This window comes from Hyla sarda, chromosome 5 (genome assembly GCF_029499605.1).
Source record: "Hyla sarda isolate aHylSar1 chromosome 5, aHylSar1.hap1, whole genome shotgun sequence".
NCBI classification, from domain to species: Eukaryota; Metazoa; Chordata; class Amphibia; order Anura; family Hylidae; genus Hyla; species Hyla sarda.
The window spans coordinates 204,881,642-204,907,353 of NC_079193.1; the positions used below are offsets into that span (position 1 = coordinate 204,881,642).

Here is a 25,712-nt window from a genome sequence, read left to right on the forward strand (position 1 = left end):
ATGATAATGGTTTTCTATCCAGACCTCTACCGCAAGAGCATCTCTGTAAACACAATCTTACATTCAAGATCCGGACACCTACATCATCTGATTATGAATATTCCAACAGGTTAATACTTAAGGGCCCAATGTATACGCTCGAATGATTCCAACTTCGAAAGACAGGCACAGGATCTTAAGGTACGGTTTCAAGAAAGGGGCTATGATGAGAGATGTATAGAAAAAGCCTATGAAAGGCCATAGGGATCAGATTAATCTCTTACAGGAAAAAAAAAAGAACAGACACAGACACAGTTCAACAAACAGAGACAAACAATAAAAATGTGTGAACATGTGGGTCTCACCACCAGTGAATTTTGAAGACAGGTCAGAGAGAATGTACTTGACATTAAAGGAAATCTGTCAGCAGTATCACTCGCACTAAAGCTGTCACACAGGCTTGTAGTGCAGGTGATGCTGATCAAAACGATACTAACGGCGTCCAGATTCGCCCAGCCGTTCCGCTGCAATTCACCTTTTTCTTTTTATGCAAATGAGGGCCTTGGGGCATGGGTGGAGCTCCAAACCGAGCTAGGGGCACGCTGACGTCATCTTCAATCATCAATATTCATAACCACCTCCCTGCTCTTGCGCCCCCCTGTTAGGGTACGGCGCATGCGCCGCTTCCTAGGTACTCCCGAAGGTGGCGCATGTGCCGTACACTAACATGGACTAAAGAAAGCGATGGGCACCGCTGAAATAATGAACGTGGGTGCAAGGAGGTTGCCCAAACATAACACAATTGAAAAAAGAAGAAAAAGACTGGCAACCACAAAAGATGCACACCACCATATGTACAAATAAATATGAATATTACTTTATTAGAAAAACCACAAAGGGAGAGATCGTCTTAAAAACACTTAAAAACTCAGGTAGGGTTGATCTATTTGTGTGTTTTTAAGTGTTTTTAAGACGATCTCTCCCTTTGTGGTTTTTCTAATAAAGTAATATTCATATTTATTTGTACATATGGTGGTGTGCATCTTTTGTGGTTGCCAGTCTTTTTCTTCTTTTTTCAATTGTACACTAACATGGGGCACAAGAGCAGGGAGGGAAGCAGTGCATGTGCCGTACACTGAGACAGGGTGCAAGGAGGGGGTTATAAATATTGATGAGCTGGGCAGAGCGAAGATGACATCAGCGTGCCCCTAGCTCGGTTTGGAGCTCCGCCCATACGCCAAGGCCCTAATTTCCATAAAAAGAAAAAGGCAAATTGCAGAGGAACGACTGGGCGAATCTGGACGCCGTTAGTATCGTTTTGATCAGCATTACCCACACTACAAGCCTGTGCGGGTGATACTGCTGACAGATTTCCTTTAATGTCAAGTACATTCTCTCTGACCTGTCTTCAAAATTCACTGGTGGTGAGACCCACATAGGCCTTATCACATGGAGCATTTATGTTCACACATTTTTATTGTTTGTCTCTGTTTGTTGAACTCTGTCTGTGTCACTTCTGTTCTTTTTTTTTCCTGTAAGAGATTAATCTGATCACTATGGCCTTTCATAGGCTTTTTCTATACATCTCTCATCATAGCCCCTTTCTTGAAACCGTACCTTAAGATCCTGTGCCTGTCTTTCGAAGTTGGAATCATTCGAGCGTATACATTTGGCCCTTAAGTATTAACCTGTTGGAATATTCATAATCAGATGATGTAGGTGTCCGGATCTTGAATGTAAGATTGTGTTTACAGAGATGCTCTTGCGGTAGAGGTCTGGATAAAAAACCATCATCATCTCTCGAAATTCTCATGTCTAAAAATTCAGTGTGTACTGTCCCTATGTTTAAAATTAATTTAATGTTTAGGTAATTGCAATTCAGTCTTGCTGTCAAATCCTCCAGTTAATTTATGGGCCCTTGCCAGAGTAGGAGGATATCGTCTATATACCTCCAACAATAGTGTATCCTCTCTATACCGGGAATGGGATCTGAAATAAAAATGTCCCTTTCCCACATCCCCAGGAACAGGTTGGCATATTGCCATGCCCTGGAGCTGTAGGTATAGGGCCTCTTTGAAAATAAATTGTGAGAAAGGATAAATTCAAGGGCCACTATTAAAAACTCACATAAGTTAGGATCCAGGGAACTTGAGGAAAGAAAGAATCTTACCACCCGTGCTCCATTGCTGTATTGAATTGAGGTATATAAGGCTTATACATGACCATGTCCGGTTCCAATTGTAAATTATCCTGCTTTCTTAAAATATCATTAGTATTCTTTTTTTCTTTTTTTATTTGAAAGTTTTATTTAATTTTATAACAAGGGAACAACAAATGCATTCCATAATAATGAAAGATAAACAACAGTGCAGAGACATTAAGAGCAAATACAGTAAACTACTCCTGTAGCAATACAGCAAATCCTAGGAAGAAGTTTATATGTAAAGAGCAGGAGGCCCCTCAAGGGGGCAGTCAGGCTCCATCAACAACAATCAAATAAAGCCTACCGCAAGATATAGATGTAGGCAAATCCCAACATTGTCAGTATGATTAGAATGATAGTGTACTAGCCAATAAAATAGTAATCTGAACATCAGAGAGACAACAGTGAGAATGAGCCTCTTACGGACATGGGGTGCACAAACAGAGACAGACAGGAAGGGGGACACGCGCGACATCCATAGGGGGGGGGGGAAACAGGGGGTGTATGAAAGCCACATTAGTGCTGGGTGGGACTAGGGACCACTAGAGCTCCAAAGGCAGGGGATGCCTGAAACGTCAACCAATCGAACCATGTTTTCGCATAACGGTCATGCTCCGCAGGAGTGACCGCCACAAGCTCCTCCATTCTCTGGGTACAAGCGATTTCAGCTAACCAATGGTAGGGGGTTCAAGCGCCTCCCGCCTACGGGGAATGACCATTTGTGCCGCCTGGAGCATATAACTGAGAAGGGATTTCTTGACAGAAGGGGCAGCCATGGGGAGGTGGGAGAGCAGGACTGCTTCTGGGGTGCAAGGAACCACAATACCCGTCACCTCCCGAATCACCCTAAGGACCGTGGACCAAAATGAAGATAACTTGGGGTAGTCCCACCATATATGTGTCATAGTGCCCGATGAGGTTCCACAACGCCAGCACACATCCGGTACCGACGGAAACCACCGGTGGAGTTGGGCTGGAGTATGGTACCAACAAGCGAGAACCTTGTAGTTCGTTTCTTGGGCCTTATAGGCGACTACAGATTTATGGGAGAGGCTAAAGCATTTATTCCATTGTATCGGTGTAAGAGATAACCCCAGGTCGTGTTCCCACACAGTGCAGTATGAAGGCAAGTCAGAAGTGTAATGAGATAGTAGTATGTTGTAAAGAAAGCTAATGGTGTGGGACGGCACCGGAGGTGTTAAGCATAGCTTCTCGAATGTGGTTAACTCCCTCTGCAGGTTCGATGTGCGTCTAATAGACGCATAGAAATGCTGGAGCTGAGCGTAGACAAAAAGACCACGTCCTCTAGGGCAATCAGCACGCACAAGAGAAGCCATGGGTAACAGATCCGCCGAGGATAGCACGTGATAAAAACGCAGGGGCAATTTATCTAGTAATATAAATGGACACGTAGAGGAGAGCCCGGGGGGAAACACAGGGTTACCGGTAATTGGGAGCAGTGGACCCTTCGAGTCCACCAGAGAATCTTTCAACCCCTGACCTCCCAGCACGAATAGTGTTTTCCGGGCTGTGAACGACAGGGAGGGAGAGGAGGAGGGGGGCGGGGGCCAAGTCCAAGGCAGCCCAGTCAGGTCTCCAGGATAAGCATCATGGGCAAGATGCACCCAAAGTTTAGAATCGTAATTATGTAGTAGATCTAGCAGCCTGGCATGCATAGCTGCCAGATAGTACAATCGGCAATCTGGAAGGCCCAGGCCCCCCCCTCCTTAGGTCGGAACAATACCCTTCGCCCCAGTCGAGGTCGGTTACCCGCCCATATAAAAGCGCCGAACCTACTATGCAAGGTATGCCAATAGGATACTGGGAGAACAACGGGTAGGGTCTGAAGCAAGTACAGCAGCTTAGGCAATAAGGTCATTTTTAGGGCGCTTATCCTCCCGAACCAAGAGAGCGGTTTAGTCTGCCAACGGTCCAGGTAATCCGTAAAATGAGAAAGAAGAGGGGCAAAGTTACGTTGGTATAGAAGGGATATATCTGAGTGAATCGTTAGTATTCTTTAAAAACGATGGCAGGGTCTCTACAATGGAGGAGAGATGGTAATCAATCAATCAATCAATCGGCACAGAGGTTCACACAAATTCCCACAGCCAGAAACAATTGGTCTCCCTGGTGGACATGTGGCATTCTTGTGCACTTTTGGATGTAGGTAGATGGAGACCACTGTAGAATCAGTTGGGAGTAAGGCCTCCATCTGTTTCACTGTTAAAATACCCTCTTCTACTGCTTTATTTAAAATATTCTGTGATTCTGTAAATCACTAAAAAAAAACACTGGTGAGATTAAAAGTGAGTTTTTTTGTAGCATTCTGTCTGTCTTAATTGTCGAAACATTTCCTTCTCGTACATCTTTACCTGCAATAGGACTATGTTGTAACTAGAGATGAGCGAATTTCTGAAAAATACGATTCGGCCGATTTGCCGGATTTTCAGAAAAAATTCAGTTTGGACCGAATTTATTTGCAGCAAATCGCTAATAAACATGGCTATTTCAGGCCTAAAGACAGGCTCCATAGGGGTGTAGAACACTTTGCCTTGTCCTAACACGCATAGGGAGTGTGCTGTTATTCAGTATGACATGCAGATTACAGGCATCACTATTAGAATCACTGTCGCAGAGCGTCTGGATGTGGCAGAATTTTTATGTAATTTTTATTTCATTTTAATTTGAATTTATTTAAATTTTTTGATTACTCATTCTGGTGAGCATCGAGCTGGTGGTCCTACGTCAGGTGAAATTACACCTGTTCCAGCCCCTGCCTCTCAGCGCCCCCATGACTGAAAGTGTGAATTTTTCATTTAATCAGTTATAGTTCATTGTTATTGCTCCAAGCTGTTTCATTGGATTCTTGTGATAATTCCACAGGTAATATGATGTCGACGAACATAGGGCCTCAGTTTTGAAAAGATTGCATCGATGTTTAAAAATTTTAAATGTTATTAGATTCCCAAGTTTACTGTCCCCGTGTTTACTTTGAACTTATACTGTATGACCACAAAACCCTATCTAACAAGGAGTCACATGGCGGCACAATGACAGAGCCTAGAGGTGACAGCAGCATTAGGAGACCATAATCTGGCAGAATGACACAGCCTGGAGTTGGCGGCAGCATGAGGGCCTCATAATCCCTAAGATTAAAAGATGAATTTTCAAATTTAAAGGGGTACTCCGGTGGTTAATTTTTTTGACTATATGGCATCTTCTTTGTAAGTTTTTTTTTTTTTTTTTGCAATATACATGTGTTTTATGTTTTGGGCCATGTTTGTTGGGCAGGAAGTTCTGTAGTTCAGAGTGTTTTCTTTTACTGTTTTCCACAGTTCTGAGTCTGTTGTGGACAAGACGTCACAGCTTTTTTTTTTCCCCTCTGTCTGCATGAGAAAAATAAGCCACGCCCCCTCGTCTCATCCAGCTGAGTACACAGCTCCTCACCTCCCCTCCCCCCTGCTCTGTATTCTAAGGACGCAGGTCTGCACAGGAGAAGATAAATGTGTTATCTGAAGGGAAGGATGAGAAGGTGCACGGGCTGGGGATGTATGGACTGCAGGGGAATAAATCTCATACAGGGAATGATCTCTATATGTGAAGGGGCAGGAGGGGGGGGGGACTCCTGAATGACACATGCTGGGAGTTGTAGTCCCTGTTGTGTGTGTGTGTATGCTAGTGTTTACAAACCAGTGTGCCTCCAGCTGTTGCAAAACTACAACTCCCAGCATGCCCTGACAGACTTTGGGCTTGCTGGGAGTTGTAGATTTGCAAGAGCTGGAGGCACACTGGTTGGGAAACACTGTTGTAGCCTATTCAGCATACACATCATGTTACACCAGTGTTTCCCAACCAGTGTGCCTCCAGCTGTTGCAAAACTACAACTCCTAGCATGCCCAAAGGCTGTCAGGGCATGCTGGGAGTTGTAGTTTTTCAACAACTGGAGGCACCCTGGTTGGGAAACACTGGTGTATGCCCTACAGAAGTGTGGTGAACTACAACCCCCAGGAGACTACAGAGGCAGCATGCTGGTGTTATACCACAGACTGGAGACTCCTGAATGACACATGCTGGGAGTTGTAGTCTCTTTTGTGTGTGTATGCCAGTGTATCCCAACCAAGGCTGATTATATTAGTGTGCTATGTATAAGGGGGCTGACCCAGGAAAATAGTAGGATGGGTAAAGGGCGGGACAAAAAAAAAAGGAGCAGCCCCAAACCAGCAAGGCATGTGGCATGCTGGGATTTATAGTTTTCAGCACAGCAAGAAACAGGAAATAGAAGCAAAGATAGGAAAACAAAGTGGGGGATAAAAAGACAACAAAGAACGGAAATAGAGTAGGCTAAACAACAAGAATAGAAATGAAAGAAAAAACAAATAGGGTAAGTCACAAATGGAAAAACACGTTGACCACCGGAGTACCCCTTTAAATTGAAGATTTATGGTAGCTAGTGCTACCATAAACATTTTTAGGTAATGTCCAAGGCCCAGCAGCATCAGTAAACCATATAGTGGCTGAATGACACAGCCTGGAGCTGGTGGCAGCATGAGGAGACAATAGGGCTTCACAATCCCTAAGATTAACCCCTTAAGGACTAAGCCTTTTTTCACCTTAAGGACTCAGCCTTTTTTTGCAATTCTGACCACTGTCACTTTATGCATTAATAACTCTGGGATGCTTTTACAGATTATTTTAATTCCGAGAATGTTTTTTCGTGACATACTCTACTTTAACACAGTTGTAAATTTTCATCGTTACTTTCATCCTTTCTTGGTGAAAAATCCCCAAATTTCATGAAAATTTTGAAAATGTAGATTTTTTTTTAACTTTGAAACTCTCTGCATGTAAGGAAAATGGATATCCCAAATAAATTATATATTGATTCACATATACAATATGTCTACTTTATGTTGGCATCATATAGTTGCCATGTTTTTACTTTTGGAAGACATCAGAGGGCTTCAAAGTTCAGCAGCAATTTTCCAATTTTCCACAAAATTTTCAAAATCAGAATTTTTCAGGAACCAGTTCAGTTTTGAAGTGGATTTGAGGGGTCTTCTTATTAGAAATACCCCATAAATGACCCCATTATAAAAACTGCACCCCAAAAAGTATTCAAAATGTGTGTTAACCCTTTAGGTGTTTCACAGGAATAGCAGCAAGGTAAAGGAGAAAATTCAAAATCTTCATTTTTTGTTCTTGTAGACCCAGTTTTTGAAATTTTACAAGGGGTAAAAGGAGAAAAAGCCCCCCAAAATTTGTAACCCAATTTCTCTCGAGTAAGGAAATACCTCATATGTGGATGTCAAGTGCTCTGTGGCTCCACTACATGGCTCAGAAGGGAAGGAACGACAATGGGATTTTGGAGAGTGAGTTTTTCAGAAATGGCTTTTGGGGGGCATGTCACATTTAGGAAGCCCCTATGGTGCCAGAACAGTAAAAAAAAAAAAAAGAAAAAACAACATGGCATACTATTTTGGTAACTACACCCCTCAAGGAACGTAACAAGGGGTCCGCTGAGCGTTAACACCCCACAGGTGTCTGATGACTTTTTGTTAAAGTCGGATGTGTAAATGGATTTTTATTTTTCGCAAAAATGCTGATTTTCCCTCAAATTTTACATTTTTACAAGGGGTTATAAGAGAAAATGCCCCCCAAAATTTGTAACCACATCTTCTGAGTATGGAAATACCCCATGTGTGGACGTCAAGTGCTCTGCTGGCGCACTACAATGCAAGAAGTCACATTTGGCTTTTGTAAAGCAAATTTAGCTGAAATGGTTTTTGGGGGGCATTTCGTATTTGGGAAGCCCCTATGATGCCAGAACAGCAAAAAACAAAACAAAACAAAAAAAACACATGGCATACTAATTTGGAAACTACACCCCTCAAGGAACGTAACAAGGGGTACAGTGATTCTCCCTTGTGAAAATGAAAAATGTTGGGTAACACCAGCATTTTAGTGAAAAAAATGTTTTTTTTCTTTTCATTTTCACATCCAACTTTAACCAAAATATATGTCAAACACTTGTGGCGGGGACCAATCGTTGGAATTCCTCGGCATCAAAATCCACATAGTAGATGGAACACTTGTCACCACAGGTTTCAGAAAAAGCACCTCCAGGAATGCATTGTTACATTTTGAGAGTTCGCATCCTTTCTGCGTAAAACGCAGTATTCCCTATGGGCAATTTATACGCCTTAAAAGAATCAATAATGATAACAAAAAACATATAACTTTAAAAAGGCAAATTTCCCTGGGCTGAGAGCTGCACTACAGGACATAGACTGGGGGGAGGTGTTCTCAAATACTGAGAAAGAAGGTAAATGGGACATCTTTAAATCAACTCTAAATAACTATACAGCTAAATATATACCAAAGGGGAACAAATATAAACGATTAAAACTTAATCCTACATGGCTGACAAATGAGGTTAAAAGAGCAATAAACAACAAAAAAATAGCCTTCAAAAAATACAAATCTGATGGGTCAGCTATAACATTTAAACAGTACAAGGAGCTTAATAAAATCTGTAAAAATGTAATAAAAACAGCAAAAATTCAAAATGAGAGACATGTGGCCAAAGAAAGCAAAACTGATCCTAATTATTTTTTTAGATATATAAATACAAAAAAACCAAGGACAGAGCATGTAGGACCCCTTAATAATGATAATGGGGAGGTTGTCACGGGCGATAAAGAGAAGGCGGAGCTACTGAATGGGTTCTTTAGTTCTGTATATACTATGGAAGAAGGAGCTGACATTGGCCAGGTCAGTGCTGGTAACACATCATATAATGTATTGAACTGGCTTAATGTAGAGATGGTACAAGGTAAGTTAAGTAAAGTAAATGTAAGCAAATCTCCAGGGCCGGATGGACTACACCCAAGAGTTCTTAGAGAGGTAAGTTCAGTAATATCTGTACCCTTGTTCATGATATTTAGAGATTCTCTGGTGTCTGGTATTGTGCCAAGGGACTGGCGCAAGGCTAATGTGGTACCAATCTTCAAGAAGGGCTCTAGGTCTTCACCAGGCAATTATAGACCGGTAAGTCTAACGTGCATTGTGGGTAAATTGTTTGAAGGACTTATAAGGGATTACATACAGGAATACATAGGGGATAATAGTATTATAAGTGATAGCCAGCATGGGTTTACTAAGGATAGAAGTTGTCAAACCAATCTAATTTGCTTTTATGAAGAGGTGAGTAGAAGCCTTGACAGAGGAATGGCTGTGGATATAGTGTTTCTGGATTTTGCCAAAGCGTTTGATACTGTCCCTCACAGACGTCTGACAGGTAAGTTAAGGTCCTTGGGCTTGGAAACTTTAGTTTGTAACTGGATTGAACACTGGCTCATGGATCGTACCCAGAGAGTGGTGGTCAATGATTCGTACTCTGATTGGTCCCCGGTTATTAGTGGTGTACCCCAAGGTTCAGTACTGGGCCCACTGCTGTTTAATTTATTTATCAATGATATAGAGGATGGTATTAACAGCTCTGTTTCTATCTTTGCAGATGACACCAAGCTTTGTAGCACGGTACAGTCTATAGAGGATGTGCATAAGTTACAAGATGACTTGGATAGACTAAGTGTCTGGGCATCCACTTGGCAAATGAGGTTCAATGTGGATAAATGTAAAGTTATGCATCTGGGTACTAATAACCTGCATGCATCGTATGTCTTAGGGGGGATTAAACTGGCAGAGTCACTGGTAGAGAAGGATCTGGGTGTACTTGTAGATCACAGACTACAGAATAGCATGCAATGTCAGGCTGCTGCTTCCAAAGCCGGCAGGATGTTGTCATGTATCAAAAGAGGCATGGACTCAAGGGACAGGGACATAATACTCCCCCTTTATAAAGCATTGGTACGGCCTCACCTGGAATATGCTGTTCAGTTTTGGTCGTCTGTTCATAAAAGGGACACTGCGGAGTTGGAAAGGGTGCAGAGACGTGCGACTAAACTAATATGGGGCATGGAACATCTTAGCTATGAGGAGCGATTAAAGGAGTTACAATTGTTTAGTCTTGAGAAGAGACGTTTAAGGGGGGATATGATAAACGTATATAAGTATATAAATGACCCATACAAAAAATATGGAGAAAAACTGTTCCAGGTTAAACCCCCCCAAAGGACGAGGGGGCACTCCCTCCGTCTGGAGAAGAAAATGTTTAGTCTAAAGGGGCGACACGCCTTCTTTACCGTGAGGACTGTGAATTTATGGAACGGTCTACCTCAGGAACTGGTCACAGCAGGAATAATTAACAGCTTTAAAACAGGGTTAGATACATTCCTGGAACAAAATAACATTAATGCTTATGCAGAATTATAAAACTACATCCCTTTCCCTTATCCCCTTACACCCTTCCCTTCAATCCCCTGGTTGGACTTGATGGACGTATGTCTTTTTTCAACCATACTAACTATGTAACAATGTATTCCTGGAACAAGTCAAGGAATTGACTGGTAGACTTCTGGTTACTAGATGTCGTTCCCATAGGTAACAAGAAATGCAGGAACTGCTCTGTATGTAACCATTTACTTGAGGGAAAAACATTGCACTTAGGTGCTAAAAAGGTCCCAGTACAACAATTAATTACCTGTCAAACAACTTTTGTAGTGCACAGTTTAATATGCCCATGCGGATTTTACTACATTGGACGCACAAAAAGAAAATTGAATGTTAGAATTAAAGAACATCTCAGATCAGTGAAAACAGGAGTAAGCGCACAGCGGTTCATCACACACATGCAAATAGAACATAGGGGTAACATCGAAGGGTTAAAATTCGCAGGCATAGAAAGAATACTAAGTCCAAAAAGAGGAGGAGATAGATTCAGTGATCTAGCCTATGCAGAAGCACGGTGGATTATTAAAACAGAAGCATTGGGAGCGTTAGGTCTTAATGACCGTAATGAAATGGGTTCCTTTCTTTGAGATTCACATGTTTGTTGCTTTTACAGGTATTAGTTTATTATATTGCACGCATTTTTAGACAAGTTTCATGAATTTTCTATTTGTCATTTGTAATCACATAGTCAGGTGTGTAGTATTTATAGACCGTACTGAGCAACAGGAAGCTATCACCACAGACCTGAAGAAACGCCCGTCAGCGTGAAACTGTGCGGTCGTCCAGGTGAATAGCTCCTACCGCTCCGGCTCTGTCTGGTTTCGGGGTGTCGGGATGTTGGATTTGTACCTCATGGAATAAAACCACTTCAAGCAAGAGATACAGGTGTGTGCTCTTATTTCCTTTCTTCTTGTTCACATTTTATCTTGCTGTTCAGACTGTATGTGAGCACCACTCCACACCTTGCTACCAGGTTCCTCCCACCGCCATCCACATACCACTGCTGCCGAGATCCTCCTACTCTCCTTGCTTGCGGTGCTCAGTCGCCCTCTCCAATCTACGATCACTATACCCCTTGTTACATTCCATGAGGGGTGTAGTTTCCAAAATGGGGTCACATGTGGGTATTTATTTTTTTGCGTTTATGTCAGAACCGCTGTGCAAATCACCAATTTAGACCTCAAATGTACATGGTGCGCTCTCACTTCTGAGCCATGTTGTGTGGCCGCAGAGCACTTTTACGCCCACATATGGGGTATTCCTGTACTCAGGAGAAAAATTGTGTTACAAATTTTGGGGATCTTTTTTTTCTTTTACCGCTTGTGAAAATTAAAAGTATGGGGCAACATCAGCATGTTAGTGTAAATTATAATTTTTTTTTTACACTAACATGCTGGTGTAGACCCCAACTTTACCTTTTCATAAGGGGTAAAAGGAGAAAAAGCCCCCCAATTTCTCCCAAACGCAATTTCTCCCGAGTACGGAGATACCCCATATGTTGCCTTAAACTGTTTCCTTGAAATACGACAGGGCTCCGAAGCGAGAGAGCACCATGAGCATTTGAGGCCTAAATTGGGGATTTGAATCCGCCACAAAAATACCCTACGGCAGTGTTTCCCAAACAGGGTGTCTCCAGCTGTTGCAAAACTCCCAGCATGCCTTGACAGTCAGTGGCTGTCCGGTAATACTGTGAGTTGTTGTTTTTCAACATCTGGAGGCTCCATTTTAGAAACAGTGCCATACAAGACTTTTATTTTTTATTGGGGGGGGGGGGGGGGGGACTGTGTAGGGGTATGTAATGATTTACTTTTTATTTTGTGTAGTGTAGTGTTTTTAGGGAACATTCACAGTGGCGGAGGTTTACAGTGAGTTTCTCACTGGGAGTTTGAGCTGTGGCGGAAAATTTGCCGCATCTAAAACTTGCAGAACTTGCTGTAAACCCGCCCATGTGAATGTACCCTGTACATTCAAATAGAGGGGGGGGGGGGGCAAACCTACAGCTGTTGCAAAACTACAACTCCCAGCATGCACTGACAGACCATACATGATGGGAGTTGTAGTTATGCAACAGCTGGAGGCACATTGGTTGTGAAACACTGAGAGTTTGTTACTTAACTCAGTGTTTCGCAACCAGTGTTCCTCCAGCTGTTGCAAAACTAGAACTCCCAGCATGTACAGTCTCTCAGTGCATGCTGGGAGTTGTATTTTTGCAACAGTTGGAGGTACACTGCTTGCAAAACACTGAGTTAGATAACAAACTCTGTTTCAAAACCAATGTGTCTCCAGCTGTTGCAAAACTGCAACAATCAGCATGCATTGACAGCCGAAGGGCATGCTGAGAGTTGTAGTTTTGCAACAGCTGGAGGCACACTGCTACAACTCCCAGCATACCCTTTGGTAGTCTGTGCATGTTGGGAGTTGTAGTTATGCAACAGCTGGATGCACACTTTTTCACAGAAAAAATGTGCCTCCAGCTGTTGCAAAACTACAACTTCCAGCATACCCTTTGGCTTTGCATGCCGAGAGTTGTTGCTAAGCAACAGCAGGAGGTGAACAGGCCTCACCTCCTGCTGTATCCTGCTGCCGGGACCGCCGCTGCCACCGATCCTACTGCTCCTGTAGCCGCCACCGATCCTGAGGGGACCCCCACCGGACCAGAGCAAGGTAGGAGACCCCCGCTGGCAGCGGTCTCCTCTCCGATCGCCGTCCCGATCACCGCCCAGCAGGGCCGTGATTGGTCGGTCGTTCCGACCGATTAATCACGTGATCGTAAGACAGCCCCATTCACCCTTTTTTTTTTTTTAGGTAGCCGGGTCACCAGAGACCCGATTGACCCGGAATAGTGGCAAATCCCCAGTGTGTATTGACCGGCGATTATATGGGGGGACCTCAGGACCCCCCTGGGCGATATGCCGGGATGCCTGCTGAACGATATCAGCAGGAATCCCGGTCCGGTCTCTGCCCAGCGAGTGGCAAGGGCGGGAAGAATGCAGGGCGTACCCATACGCCCTGAGTCCTTAAGGACTCGGAAACGGGGGCATATGGATATGCCCTGGGTCCTTAAGGGGTTAAAAGATTAATTTTCAAATCTATATTGAAGATTTATGGTAGCTAGTGCTACCATAAAAATTTTTTTGGTAATATCCCAGGCCCAGCAGCATAAGTAAACCATATAGAGGCTGAATGACACAGCCTGGAGGTGGCGGAAGCATGAGGAGACCATGTAGTGGATGATTGACACAACCTGGAGTTGGAGGCAGCATGAGTAGAACATATAGTGGCTGAATGATACAGCGTGGAGGTGGTGGCAGCATGAGGAGACCATATAGTGGCTGAATGACACAACCTGGAGGTGGCGGAAGCATGAGGAGATCATATAGTGGCTGAATGGCACAGCTTGGAGTTGGCAGCAGCATGAGTAGAACATATAGTGGCTGAATGACAGAGTGTTGAGGTGGGGGCAGCATGAGGAGAACATATTGTAGCTGAATGATAAAGCCTGGAGGTGGCGGAAGCATGAGGAGACCATATGGTGGCTGAATGGCACAGCCTGGAGTTGGCGGCAGCATGAGTAGAACATATAGTGGCTGAATGACACAGCCTGGAGGTGGCAGAAGAATATGAAGACCATATAGTGGCTGAATGGCACAGCGGGGAGATGGCGGCAGCATGAGTAGAATATATAGTGGCTGAATGACACAGCCTGGAGTTGGAGGCAGATGAGGAGACCATATAGTGGCTGAATGGCACAGCCTGGAGTTGGCGGCAGCATGAGTAGAACATATGGTGGCAGAAGGATACAGCCTGGAGGTGGCAGCAGCAGCAACATCAGGAGTCCTGAAAGTGACAGAGTGGTGCGGTGGGTGGCAATACCAGTACCCGGTGACAAAGGTGGGTGGAAAAAGGTCTAATGCGGAGCAATGTTTATAACTGGGTAGCAGTGCCTTAAATCTGTTTGGCACTATACATATTTGTGAAGTGTTGGTGTGGCACCATGGTCAGTCTACTCTGATGCATCAGGCATTGGTGGGTGGAAATCCTGGCTGATCCATGCCTGATTCATCTTCACAAAGGTCAGTCTCTCCACACTTTTCGTGGACAGATGAGTTCTCCTTGGGGTAACTATTGCCCCCACCGCACTATACACCCGCTCTGATGACACACTACTGGACAGGCAGGACAGATTTTCCAGGGCTAACTCTGCTAGTTGTGGCCACAAATCAAGTTTTACTGCCCAGAGGTCCTGCAGATCCTCAAAGTGTGTTGGTATGGGCATGTCAAGGTATGCCACCACCTGTTAGTTCAGGTCCTGCCCCAGGTCTACCTGCTGCTGGTGAGTTGCTTCACTATGTGGGTGAAGAAAGTATTCTTCAGCGACTGTAGACTCAGGCTGCTACTGATGGAGCTGGTACTGCTCCTGCCACCCCACCCCTCCCCAGCAGCCATGGCAGTGGAAGGTGAGCGCAAAGGGCCTACTGAGTCAGACCTGCGAGAGGATGGACGATGGCGCCGATAGGCATCGGCCAACTGACTACGTAGGATGTCTCTGTAGTAGGTCAGTTTGTCCTCCCTCTCAGTGGATGTAAATAAGGCCCCCATTTTGTGGCGGCAGCGAGGGTCCAATAAGGTGGAGATCCAGAAGTCATCCTGCTGCTGAATGGTGACAATTCGGCAGTAGTGATGTCGCGAACATAAAATTTTCGGTTTGCGAACGGCGAACGCGAACTTCCACAAATGTTCACGAACCGGCGAACCGCCATTGACTTCAATTGGCAGGCGAATTTTAAAACCCACAGGGACTCTTTCTGGCCACAATAGTGATTTAAAAGTTGTTTCAAGGGGACTAATACCTGGACTGTGGCGTGCTGGGGTGGGATCCATGGCGAAACTCCCATGGAAAATTACATAGTTGATGCAGAGTCTGGTTTTGATCCATAAAGGGCATAAATCACCTATTATTCCTAAATTCTTTGGAATAACGTGCTTTAGCCCCTATTAGGCAGCACATAGAGCCCCCCTTTAGGCATCACATAGTTAGATCCCCCCTTTAGGCAGCACATATATTCCCCTATATTAGGCAGCACATAGTTAGAGCCCCCCCTTTAGGCAGCACATAGGTAGAACCTCCCTTTAGGCAGCACATATAGCCCCCTTTAGGCATCACATAGTTAGATCCACCCTTTAGGCAGCACATAGATTCCCCCATGTTAGGCAGTACATAGTTAGAGCCCTCCTTTAGGCAGCACATAGATTCCCCCATATTAGGCAGCACATAGTTAGAGCCTCCCTTTAGGCAGCACATAGAGCCCCCTTTAGGCAGCACATATTTAGATCCCCCCTTTAGGCAGCACATAGATTCCCCCATATTAGGCAGCACATAGTTAGAGCCACCCTTTAGGTAGCACTGGTTTTATTTCACAGCCAAAAAAGGTATTTTTTTAAATTTTTTATTTGAACAACTGTCACACCAAATGTGATTTGCACTAGTGTGACAATGAGCAAAAAAGGTTGCCAGCGGAGTTCCCCATTTAAGCAGAGGTCCCCAACCAGGGTGCCTCCAGCAGTTGCAAGACACACGGACTGAAATTATAGCCCTTTTAATACTGTAGTTAGTTGTTTGAAGGAAATTAAGTTTTACACCGCAGTACCCCTTTTAACCAGCGGTCCCCTCCTGACCAGGGTGCCTCCAGCTGTTGCAAGACACACGGACTGAACTTATAGCCCTTTAATACTGTAGTTAGTTGCTTGAAGGAACTTAAGTTTTACACTGGAGTACCCCTTTTAACCAGCGATTCCCTCCCAACCAGGGTGCCTTCAGCTGTTGCAAGACACACGGACTGATATTTGAGCCCTAAAAAGGGCTTTTTTGGGTGCTGTCCTTAAAGCAGATGTTAGACTAGTGCTTTAGGAGTAAAGTGGACCCTGAATACACCACCTAGCAGCAACCTAGCTATCGCTTTCCCTATTACAGCAGGAGCAGCTTCTCTGTCCCTCCACTTTCTAAGCCTGCAGCATGCCGAATGAAGGTAAAATGGCGTCCGTGAGGTAGGAGGGTCTGGAAGGGAGGGACTGCTGCTGCTGATTGGCTGTAATGTGTCTGCTGACTCTGACTCACAGGGTCAAAGTTTAACGCAATGTTAAAGTATAGGGGGCAAATCGAACTTCACATATGTTCGCCCGGCGATGCGAACGCGAACATGCTAAGTTCGCCGGCGAACAATTCGCAACATCTCTATTCGCCAGTCACTACGCAAGCAATTGAGCATGCATCGTGCGATTTGTGCAAGTGACTTGAAGGGACTCCCTGCCTCCATCTCCACTGCATACTGCCATGGTGTGTCTGGGTCCTCTGTCTCGCCTTCCACATAACCCTCTAGCTCCTCTGGCTGCTCCTGCTCCTCCTCTCTTGTCAGATGGCTAGAAAAACCATACATTTCGTGAAACGTAAACTGTGCTCCACTGTGCCCCTTCCCCTCCTCCTCCTCCTCCTGTTCTGCCCCCACATGTGGCCATGAGATGTAGGCGCCATACTCCAGTGCCCTGACCAGCCCTCGTTTCCAACACGTGTTGTAGGAAATGAAGCAGTGGAATGATGTTGTTTATCCCGTAACTCTGGTGACTAATAATGTGGCTTCCGCAAAGGGCCTGAGCAAACGGTAGGTGTCACATATGAGCTGCCACTGGTTGACATTAAAGTTACACAGGGGAGTCCTCCTATCTGCTTGGATCATTAACAAATCGGTGATGGCTTTTCTCTGTTCGTATAGTTGGTCCGACATATGGAGGTTGGAAATCCAACATGTAGCAACGTCGCAAATCAGACTATGTTGGGGGATACCGTTCTGATGCTGCAGCACAAGGAGAGTGTGCTTTGCGGTGTGTACGAGTGGCTGAAGTGCATGCAAAGTTTCCTTCCCATTGTTAGGATGTCTTGCAAATGGGGGTGAACACTTCAGGAACCGCTTGACAACCAGATTGAACACATGTGCCTTGCAGGGCGCATGTCTCAGGCTTCCTTGTCGTGGCACAGACAAGATGTTCTTCCCATTGTCAGTCACCATTTTTCCCATTTCCAGTTTTCGTGGAGTAAGCCATGCTCAGATTTCTTTATGAATTACTTTTAGAAGTTCCTCCCCTGTGTGACTCTGTTCGCCAAGGCAAACCATGTGAAGAACAGAGTGACACCGCCCAGCCCTGCACACATGGTATGCTAAAGGGGCACTAAGATTTGTCCGTGCAGTGGAGGCTGAGGACACGGTCGAGGATGAGGAGGTGGAGTCGCACACTGTCACAGGACCAATGGCCTGAGAACATGAAGGAGGAAGCGGTGTGACCTGCCCAAGTTCGTGTTGTGGCTGTGCGGGAACCATATTCGCCCAGTGGGCCGTAAAGGACATGTATTGTCGCTGACCATAGTTACAGCTCCAGATGTCGCCGCTGCCGTGCACTTTGGTACACACCGACAGGCTCAAGGACTGGCCCACCTTCTCTTTCACAAAATTGTGCAGGGCTGGTACTGCCTTTTTCGCAAAGAAATGACGGCTTGGGACTCTCCACCTCGGCTCGGCTCAAGCCATCAGTTCTCTGAAAGGTGCAGAGTCCACCACTATAAAAGTGAGGGACTGCAGCACCAGCAATTTGGACAGGAGCTCATTCAGCTTCTGCGCCGTTGGATTACTCGTGGAATGACTTACTCAAAGTAGGAGGCAAGACCTGTGGAAAAAGAAAAAAGGGGAGAGGGCTGCGCCTCATGTATTACCCAGGGTATCTGTGTCTCAATCAGGGACTAGGGGAGCCGTGAATCTATAAAATGGCTGCTCACCAGATACATGTAGAAATAGGCATATCACCCCTTAGGGTCACTCAGCATGTGGAAGCGAATTGCACGGCCCAGGGTCCAACGGGAGAGGATGAAATTTTCTCCCGTACGATCAAGAAGAAATGAAGAGAAAAAAACGGAAACTTGTATAGGCGCTGTTCGCAGATCCAGGTTAATGAAGCACGAATATGTATGGAAAGTAAAGTGCCCGAAGGCACTGTGTTTATCAATAGAGCATCCAATGATGCGTTTCGGATGGTATTTCCTCCTTCCTCAGATTGGCATGGCATGTGCACCGGCCGGTGAGTACTTTTGGCTGTCCTTTCACATTATCTAGGCCCTTAAGACTTTATCAGGAACAAAATGGTACTTCACTTAAATGTACGTATGTGGTATGCACTTATGAGGGCAGAAAAATGCGCTACAGTATGCTTCAAAAAGTTTTTGTGTACAACACCAGTTGGTGAGTACTTTTCCCTGTCCTTTCACAGTATCTAAGCCCTTGGGACTTTATCAGGAACAAAATGGTACAACATGTAATAAATAGTATTTTAGTATGCACTTCTAGGGGTATAAAAGCACAGTAGGTATATGGTGCATACCTGGTCCTATAGTATAGAAGAGTTTGTCAGATAGGGATTAGTCTGTACAGCAGGTAAAGATAGTGATGGTACACAGTATATCTTGCTGGATACTTCTGATGCCATATTGCATAGGGCTGGTGCATAGAAGTGCCCCAGGCGATCTGTTGCTATGGGAGATGGCGGGTATGTGATGCGCTGGTGTGCGCTCAGACGTTCATGTTCTGTCTGTCCGTCTGGTTGATTTTTGTCCCCTGCGATGTAGATCCCGTATGTTGTTGCCAGATGCTGATGTTGTCCCTTGATCCGGTCTGCGGGAGATTGCCCCGGCCGGTGGCGTCTCAACCGAGCTGCAGTGCGACTGCACACTGGGTTGTCTGTCCCTTTCTAGCTCTCTGCAGTGTAAGGATGAAGTGACTGGCTGCATCCTGCATGTGATTCAGGGTCATCCCGCCTACCCTTGTTCCCACCTTCCCCGGATTCCTTGCTCCATGTCCTCACATGTGGATCCGCCATTTTAGATTCCCTGGAGCCTGGACTGCACTAAATGGAGTTTAATGAAGCGATTTGCGCAATAGAATCATGGCGATCTTCGCATTCGTTACAAATCAAATTTTTTATTAAATGAATTAGGATTAGTCAGATTCGATTTGCTCGTCCCTACTGGTTGTTTGTTTGGACTGTCTGGACCCAGTTTGCCGAGTGTGTACCTACATGTAACCACAGCTTTCAACATTTCCAAACAGCTTGTGAAAACGGCCTAGATGGTGGGCAATTTGTTAATACAGTCATCCTGCTTTTCAGTTCAATGATGTGCCTTCTCTTAAAGCCAGCAAACTGAGAAAAATGTATTTAAGTAATGGGTGCCACATTAAAGGGATTATCCACCATAAGGTGATTTTAGTACATACATGAGCCAAAGTCAGTGGATCAATGAGGAAGGAGAAGTATGTCATTCCTTAATATTTCCCATTCCTTTTGAATACATCTCTTTCTTTGACTTAAAAACTGCAGTGGCAATTTTCCCCCTAAAAAAACTGGGTGGAAACCTAGCCTTAGGCTATGTTCACACCTCGGAATTTCCATGCGGAATTCTGCATTGGAATTCTGCACAGTGATTCCGGAGCAGCAGAGTCTTGTTGAATTCAATGGGATTCTGCTAATCTGTGCACATGGTGGAATTTCCATGCCAGATGCTTCTGGTATAGAAATTCCAATTTTCATGTCCACTGAAAGGATGAGCCTGTTCATTCTTTTTGCAAACTCCGCACGGAATGCATAGCTGTCAATAAGACAGCACATTCCCCTGCAATCTTAGCACTGACATTTTATGCCAGTTCCCGCTTTTCCGGACATTCCGAGGTATGAACATAGCCTTATGGTGTCTGTGCTTGTAGATGGGAATCACATGTTGGTTGCTGCCGACACTAGCACCTAGGTTCATCCTCCTGTGAAAAATGTGTCTCTAGGAATTTTTCATAAAGGGTTAATATGGCCTTCTTCCAGCTTCACCACAGCAAAATAAGGCACCTACACGACATCTAAAGTTGTTTCTTCAGGGCATCAGCATCTCAGGTTACCTTGTAATTAGCAAAACATTTCTGGCCAGGTCAATAATTGTATAATAGCTGCAAGGTTGTTTGCAACCTTGGTGAACAATAATATAAATGAACATACAGCAGATATAATGCAAAAATCCATATACGTGCCACCAAAACAATCCCTTTAAGATAAATGGAACCAATTTTATTCACAGAAATATTTGCAACTAGTGTGAACTCACTCTTAATCTCACCTACAATTTCCCCATCATTTAGGCATGAATTCATGCTACTGTAAAATCCCAGGTACATTTTTCATTAAATACATGACTGCCTGACTGTAGGGGGAAGTTACACCAAACATATAATAAACATCACCACTTCCTCTATTATTCATAATGTATCCTGAGGACATTGAAGTACAGACTAAATAAAAAATAAAAAATAAAAAAAAATCCTCCCACCTAGGAAACAAGTGGGAGGACACACCTAGCACATTAAAGTACAAAAGCCTAGGAAGGAGTGTGCTGCAGATCATTAGCTGTTTGGGTTTCTGTGGCTCAGGTTTATGAGAAGTGGATCGGTGCCAATTCAGCAGAACAATGGCGTTTAGGACTGGCACACATGACATCTGTAAGAATTGCTTTTTTTTTTATCTTTTATGATTCTTTCTTGTAGAAGAGTTTCTGCTTTAGTTTGAGCCAGGTGAAGTACAAATCCCTGGAAGATTTCCTCTCTTACCTGTGCACCAATCTGTATTATGCACCACAATTCTTATGTTGTACTTGTGTAGCAAACTGTCTTTATTTCTATACGCACTCAAGTAACTTATACGTTGTTTATTAGGGTCAAGTGCCATATTATGAAGAATACATTTTCATGGCGCATTTACACTATATAGCTTGTTGTGTGATATCAGTTTTGTAGTCCTCTTCTGTTTATTTTTTTATTTTTTATTCTGGCTTTTGGACTTGTAGTAAGCCTAAAATATAAGCAAAATAAGGGGAACTAAGACTATATATACTATGAATGGAGCAGTGCATTGATGAGTCTTGGGGGAAATGTGTGGTTGAACTTTTGCCTGTGTGGGGTGTGTACTTGTTTCTTGGGAATCCACTACTCATATCCAGACCCATGCTCAGAATATGTAATTTATTAGAAACAGAAATTCCTTTTAATTCCCATCCACTAGAATCTTCTATTTTCATTGTATTTGATCTAAAAAAAAAAGGAGGAAAAACTCCATGCAATGGAAACTCTGTTGCCCATAGCAACCAATCACGGCGCTAATTTCATTTTTCAGTGGCAGAATATTAAATGAAAGCTGCATTGTAATCTGTTATCGGCAGTCTTTTTAAGCAACTTCATACTACTCCACTCCCAGAAGTGTTTTCGGTTTGTAGTAGTGCATAAAATCTTAGATGGTCTGAGGCAGTCCACACAAGGGGAATCTGTCAGTGGTTGGACATGATCTGAGCTGCTGACCATGTTTAGTAGTTCCTTACACAATAACCTGAATAATAGCTTTTGTGTTAGCTGTCAGTGGTTTCAAAACAGAGAGAATTGCACTTTATGGCCGGCATTTATCATTGTAATACACATTTTTGTAATACAGTTCCCGTATCAGGTTTTTAATGAAAAACAAATTTTTCAAAACCGGACTAGACTGTATGAAAACGTGTACAAATTTCAACCTGTATATGGTTAAAAACTGTATACAGTGAAAAATTATGTCTGGTTGCAGTTTTTTAAGAAAAGTATAAGTTTTTAACTTTTCACTCCATTTTGAATAAAGTTTCACTTTAAAAAAAACCTGTGCAAACCGGATGGAATCGTACGCACATGCGGTTCTGTACACTTCCCGTTAACTCCCATGTGTAAAAAAAAATTAAATAAAAAAGCGTATATGGTTTTTGGTATGGGTATAAAAAAAAAAAGACAAAACTGTATAAGATGCAAAACGGACTAAACCGGATGATACATTTGACATACGGTTTACAATGTGAAGTCTTTTAACTTGAAACCATATACGGGAACTGTATAGCAAAAAGGTGGTGTGCACTTTTTGTGTACTGGTAATGTTTAGGAGCACCATTTTTATTAAATGGTCACTGAGCATTTGATACATTTAGTGCAGGTCACATTTTCTGAAATTTCTCTCTTCACATACACTACAAAGCTAAGCTGAATCTGGGCTGGTGTAGTGTTAGAGTTTTCAGTGGCTTTGCACCTTTTTTTTGCACCTTTTCACAAAAAAGGCGCAGTTGATAAAACCCTTGCATATCATGTGGATTGCAACTCAAAATCAGCAGAAATGTGTAAACTAGAGATGAGCGAACGTACAGTAAATTTGATTCATCACGAACTTCTCAGCTCGGCAGTTGATGACTTTTCCTGCATAAATTAGTTCAGATTTCAGGTGCGCCGGTGGGCTGGAAAAGGTGGATACAGTCCTAGGAGACTCTTTCTTTACTTTAAGTTCGCTCATCTCTAGTGTAAACCAAAAGGCGCAAATAAACTGTCTAAAGACAAAGATAAATGTCGGACTATATCTTCTATGAAGAATTAGTAGCTTGCCACCCCCCATCAGTGCCTTGGTCTGGCATTCCTTGCCGCTTCTTTCCCTTTGAATAATATGCATTGACTCCTATTACTCCTGTGCTAGCGCTGTTGATTTAAAAGGCATTATGCATGTGGCAAGTACCTGAGGCTGCCAAACTCTCCATGCAGGTGTCACCCTTAGGATTAAGAGACTTGCATGCAGGGCTTGGCGCAAGAGTATTTCGGAGGGGATGGAGCAGTGAGGAGTGCCAGACCACAGCACTGATAAGGTATTTACTTTATTGAACAAGCAGCTACATGACGCTGTCAGCAGCTTGGATCATGTCCGTGCCCTGACATTTGCTTCATTAGTTCATTTGTGTAGACCAGGCTTCTAAAAGATCTATTCATACAGAATTCCACCTGAAATGAAATCCCATACACTTTTATGGGTTTCCGCACTCACGTTGAAGGAATTCTGCAAGCGGAAGTTCTGACGTGTCAACGGGAGTTCTGAAACCCATAGAAGTGTGTTGGGCTTTCACTTCAGGTGGAATTCTGTCGAGTGAATAGATCCTTAGGCTAGGTTTAGACTACGAAATTTCCGCCTGCAATTCCGCTTTGAAATTGCAGGCGGAAATTCCGCTTGCTAAAATGTATAGTGTAGTGAATGGGTTTCCGTTCACAAATTCACACTTCGGAATTTGTGAACGGAAAATCCTCTTGGAAACTTTTGCCTGAAGAATGGCGTTGCTCTTTCTTCAGGTGGAAATCCGGGCGGAACACTTTGCAGTCTATTGGAGACTGCAGTGTCCGCGCGTCCCTAGCGCCGACTGATTCAGTCTTCGCTGGCCGCACTCGGAATGTCTGGGTGGAAATCTTCTGTCCGGAGATTCCGTACTCTGATCCTAGCCTAACTCGGTTAACTTTGACAAATGTGATTTTAAATCTAGATTTCTAATGTTATATGCACTTTAACAAATGAGACTGAACTACAAGGTTTGGTTCACCCTGCAGAATTCCGTTTAGATTGAAGTTTAGCATTATGGGTGACATGATTCCGCTGCACAGTGCATACTACGGAATACTTCTGGCTGGAGATTCCATAGTATAAACCTAGCCTGCCGGTGGGAGAAGGGTGGGGGCTAGAGGCCCTGGGATAGAGGTTGGTATGTTATACAGTGATCAGATAGTAATGTGCTTCATGAAGCCACTCGTGCATCCTGCAGATGTCAGTGTGCATAAGATTTTTACCTTCCTCAGGGTGTTCTAAATCTATTGAGGGGAATCATTTAAACCTTGAGTTTTTTTTTTATTTTTTTTATTTTTTTTTGGGGGGGGGGGGCATTATTATAAGTAACTGTTTGCTATTTGGTCCTACAGGCAAGGTTAATCAGAAATATCAAAGTGAGGATGATAATCAAAGTAAGCAGCTGAAAGAGAAGCTTATTGTTGACCTTAACACTAAACTTAAAGAGGAGACTAAAAGCCCGGAACACAGCTTTTCTGACTTCTCCAATGTATTTGCCTCAGGTAAGAGACTAAGGAGTGTGTGTGTATGTGTATAAAATATACAAATTTATATATTTGTGTAAACATGTCAATTTGCTTCTCGCTACACATCTGATGGATTACGACAAAATATCATACACAGCAATGTGAATACTACGGATCCTAAGATTCTTCATGATTTATTCTAAAAATATAATTTTGTTCCATTGTGGGCTTCATGCAGCCCTTGTCATATTGTCAAATCTGGTCTTAAAGGGGTACCCCACTGGAAAACATTTTTTATTATTTTTAAATCAACTGGTCCCAGAAAGATAAACAGATTTGTAAAATACTTCTATTAAAAAAAAAAATCTTAATCCTTCCAGTACTTATCAGTTGCAGGTACTGGGAGGATTAACAATTATTTTTCTTTCTTTTTATAGAAGTAGGTTTTAAATCTGTTTAAATTTCTGGCACCAGTTGATTAAAAAAATATTCCAGTGGAGTAGCCCTTTAGGAGCCTCAATTGGAGAGAGATATATCTATCTATCTATCTATCTTATTGCAGCAGCACACATTGTTCAAAAAAATTGAGGCTCTTAGCGCACTTTTTGATGAAAACGTGTCCCCCATCCACCACGGGGAGGTGGCCTCATTTAGGATGGGAACCTAGCACAAATTCTGAGCCTAACACTTAACTATCCACTCACCTCTGCTGGGCATATAGCCTCTGACTGGGTGACATGCTGGATCCATTTAAAACTCCACCTGTGAGAAAAGGGGAGGGGTGCACAGCTAAAGAGGGTGCCATTTCCCCCTGAATTGTACATACAAGAAAAAAGAAAGATAGCCAGCACAACAGCCTAATACATGGGTGCACACTGCCATGGCATCAGAGTATACAAAAAAAGAGGATTGCAGCAGCACACATTGGTCAAATTTTTTTTTCTTGTATGTGTGTGTGTGTATATATGTATATATGTATATGTGTGTATATGTATATGTATATATATATATATATATATATATATATATATATATATATATATATATATATTAATATATATTATAATTATTTATTTTATTTTTTTGGTATGAATTGTTCAGTTTATAGTGTTTTTGCTTTTCTAAGAAAAGAAATTCACTTGCTGTCAGGAAACCTTCCCGATCATAACCATAGCAACTGGAATGGGAATAATTTTGCG

At 43.4% G+C, this 25,712-nt stretch overlaps 1 protein-coding gene across 1 annotated transcript in view; it reads left to right on the forward strand.

Annotated features, from left to right (window-relative positions):
- Positions 1–20,990: 20,990 nt before the first annotated feature.
- The window catches only part of LOC130272631 (glutamate decarboxylase 1-like), a gene marked incomplete in the record, with an annotated part of 57,059 nt that continues 52,337 nt past the window's right edge, over positions 20,991–25,712 (forward strand). The window contains 2 exon segments of the mRNA XM_056518460.1: positions 20,991–21,108; positions 24,400–24,549. Of these exon segments, the coding sequence (XP_056374435.1) occupies positions 21,078–21,108; positions 24,400–24,549 (181 nt within the window).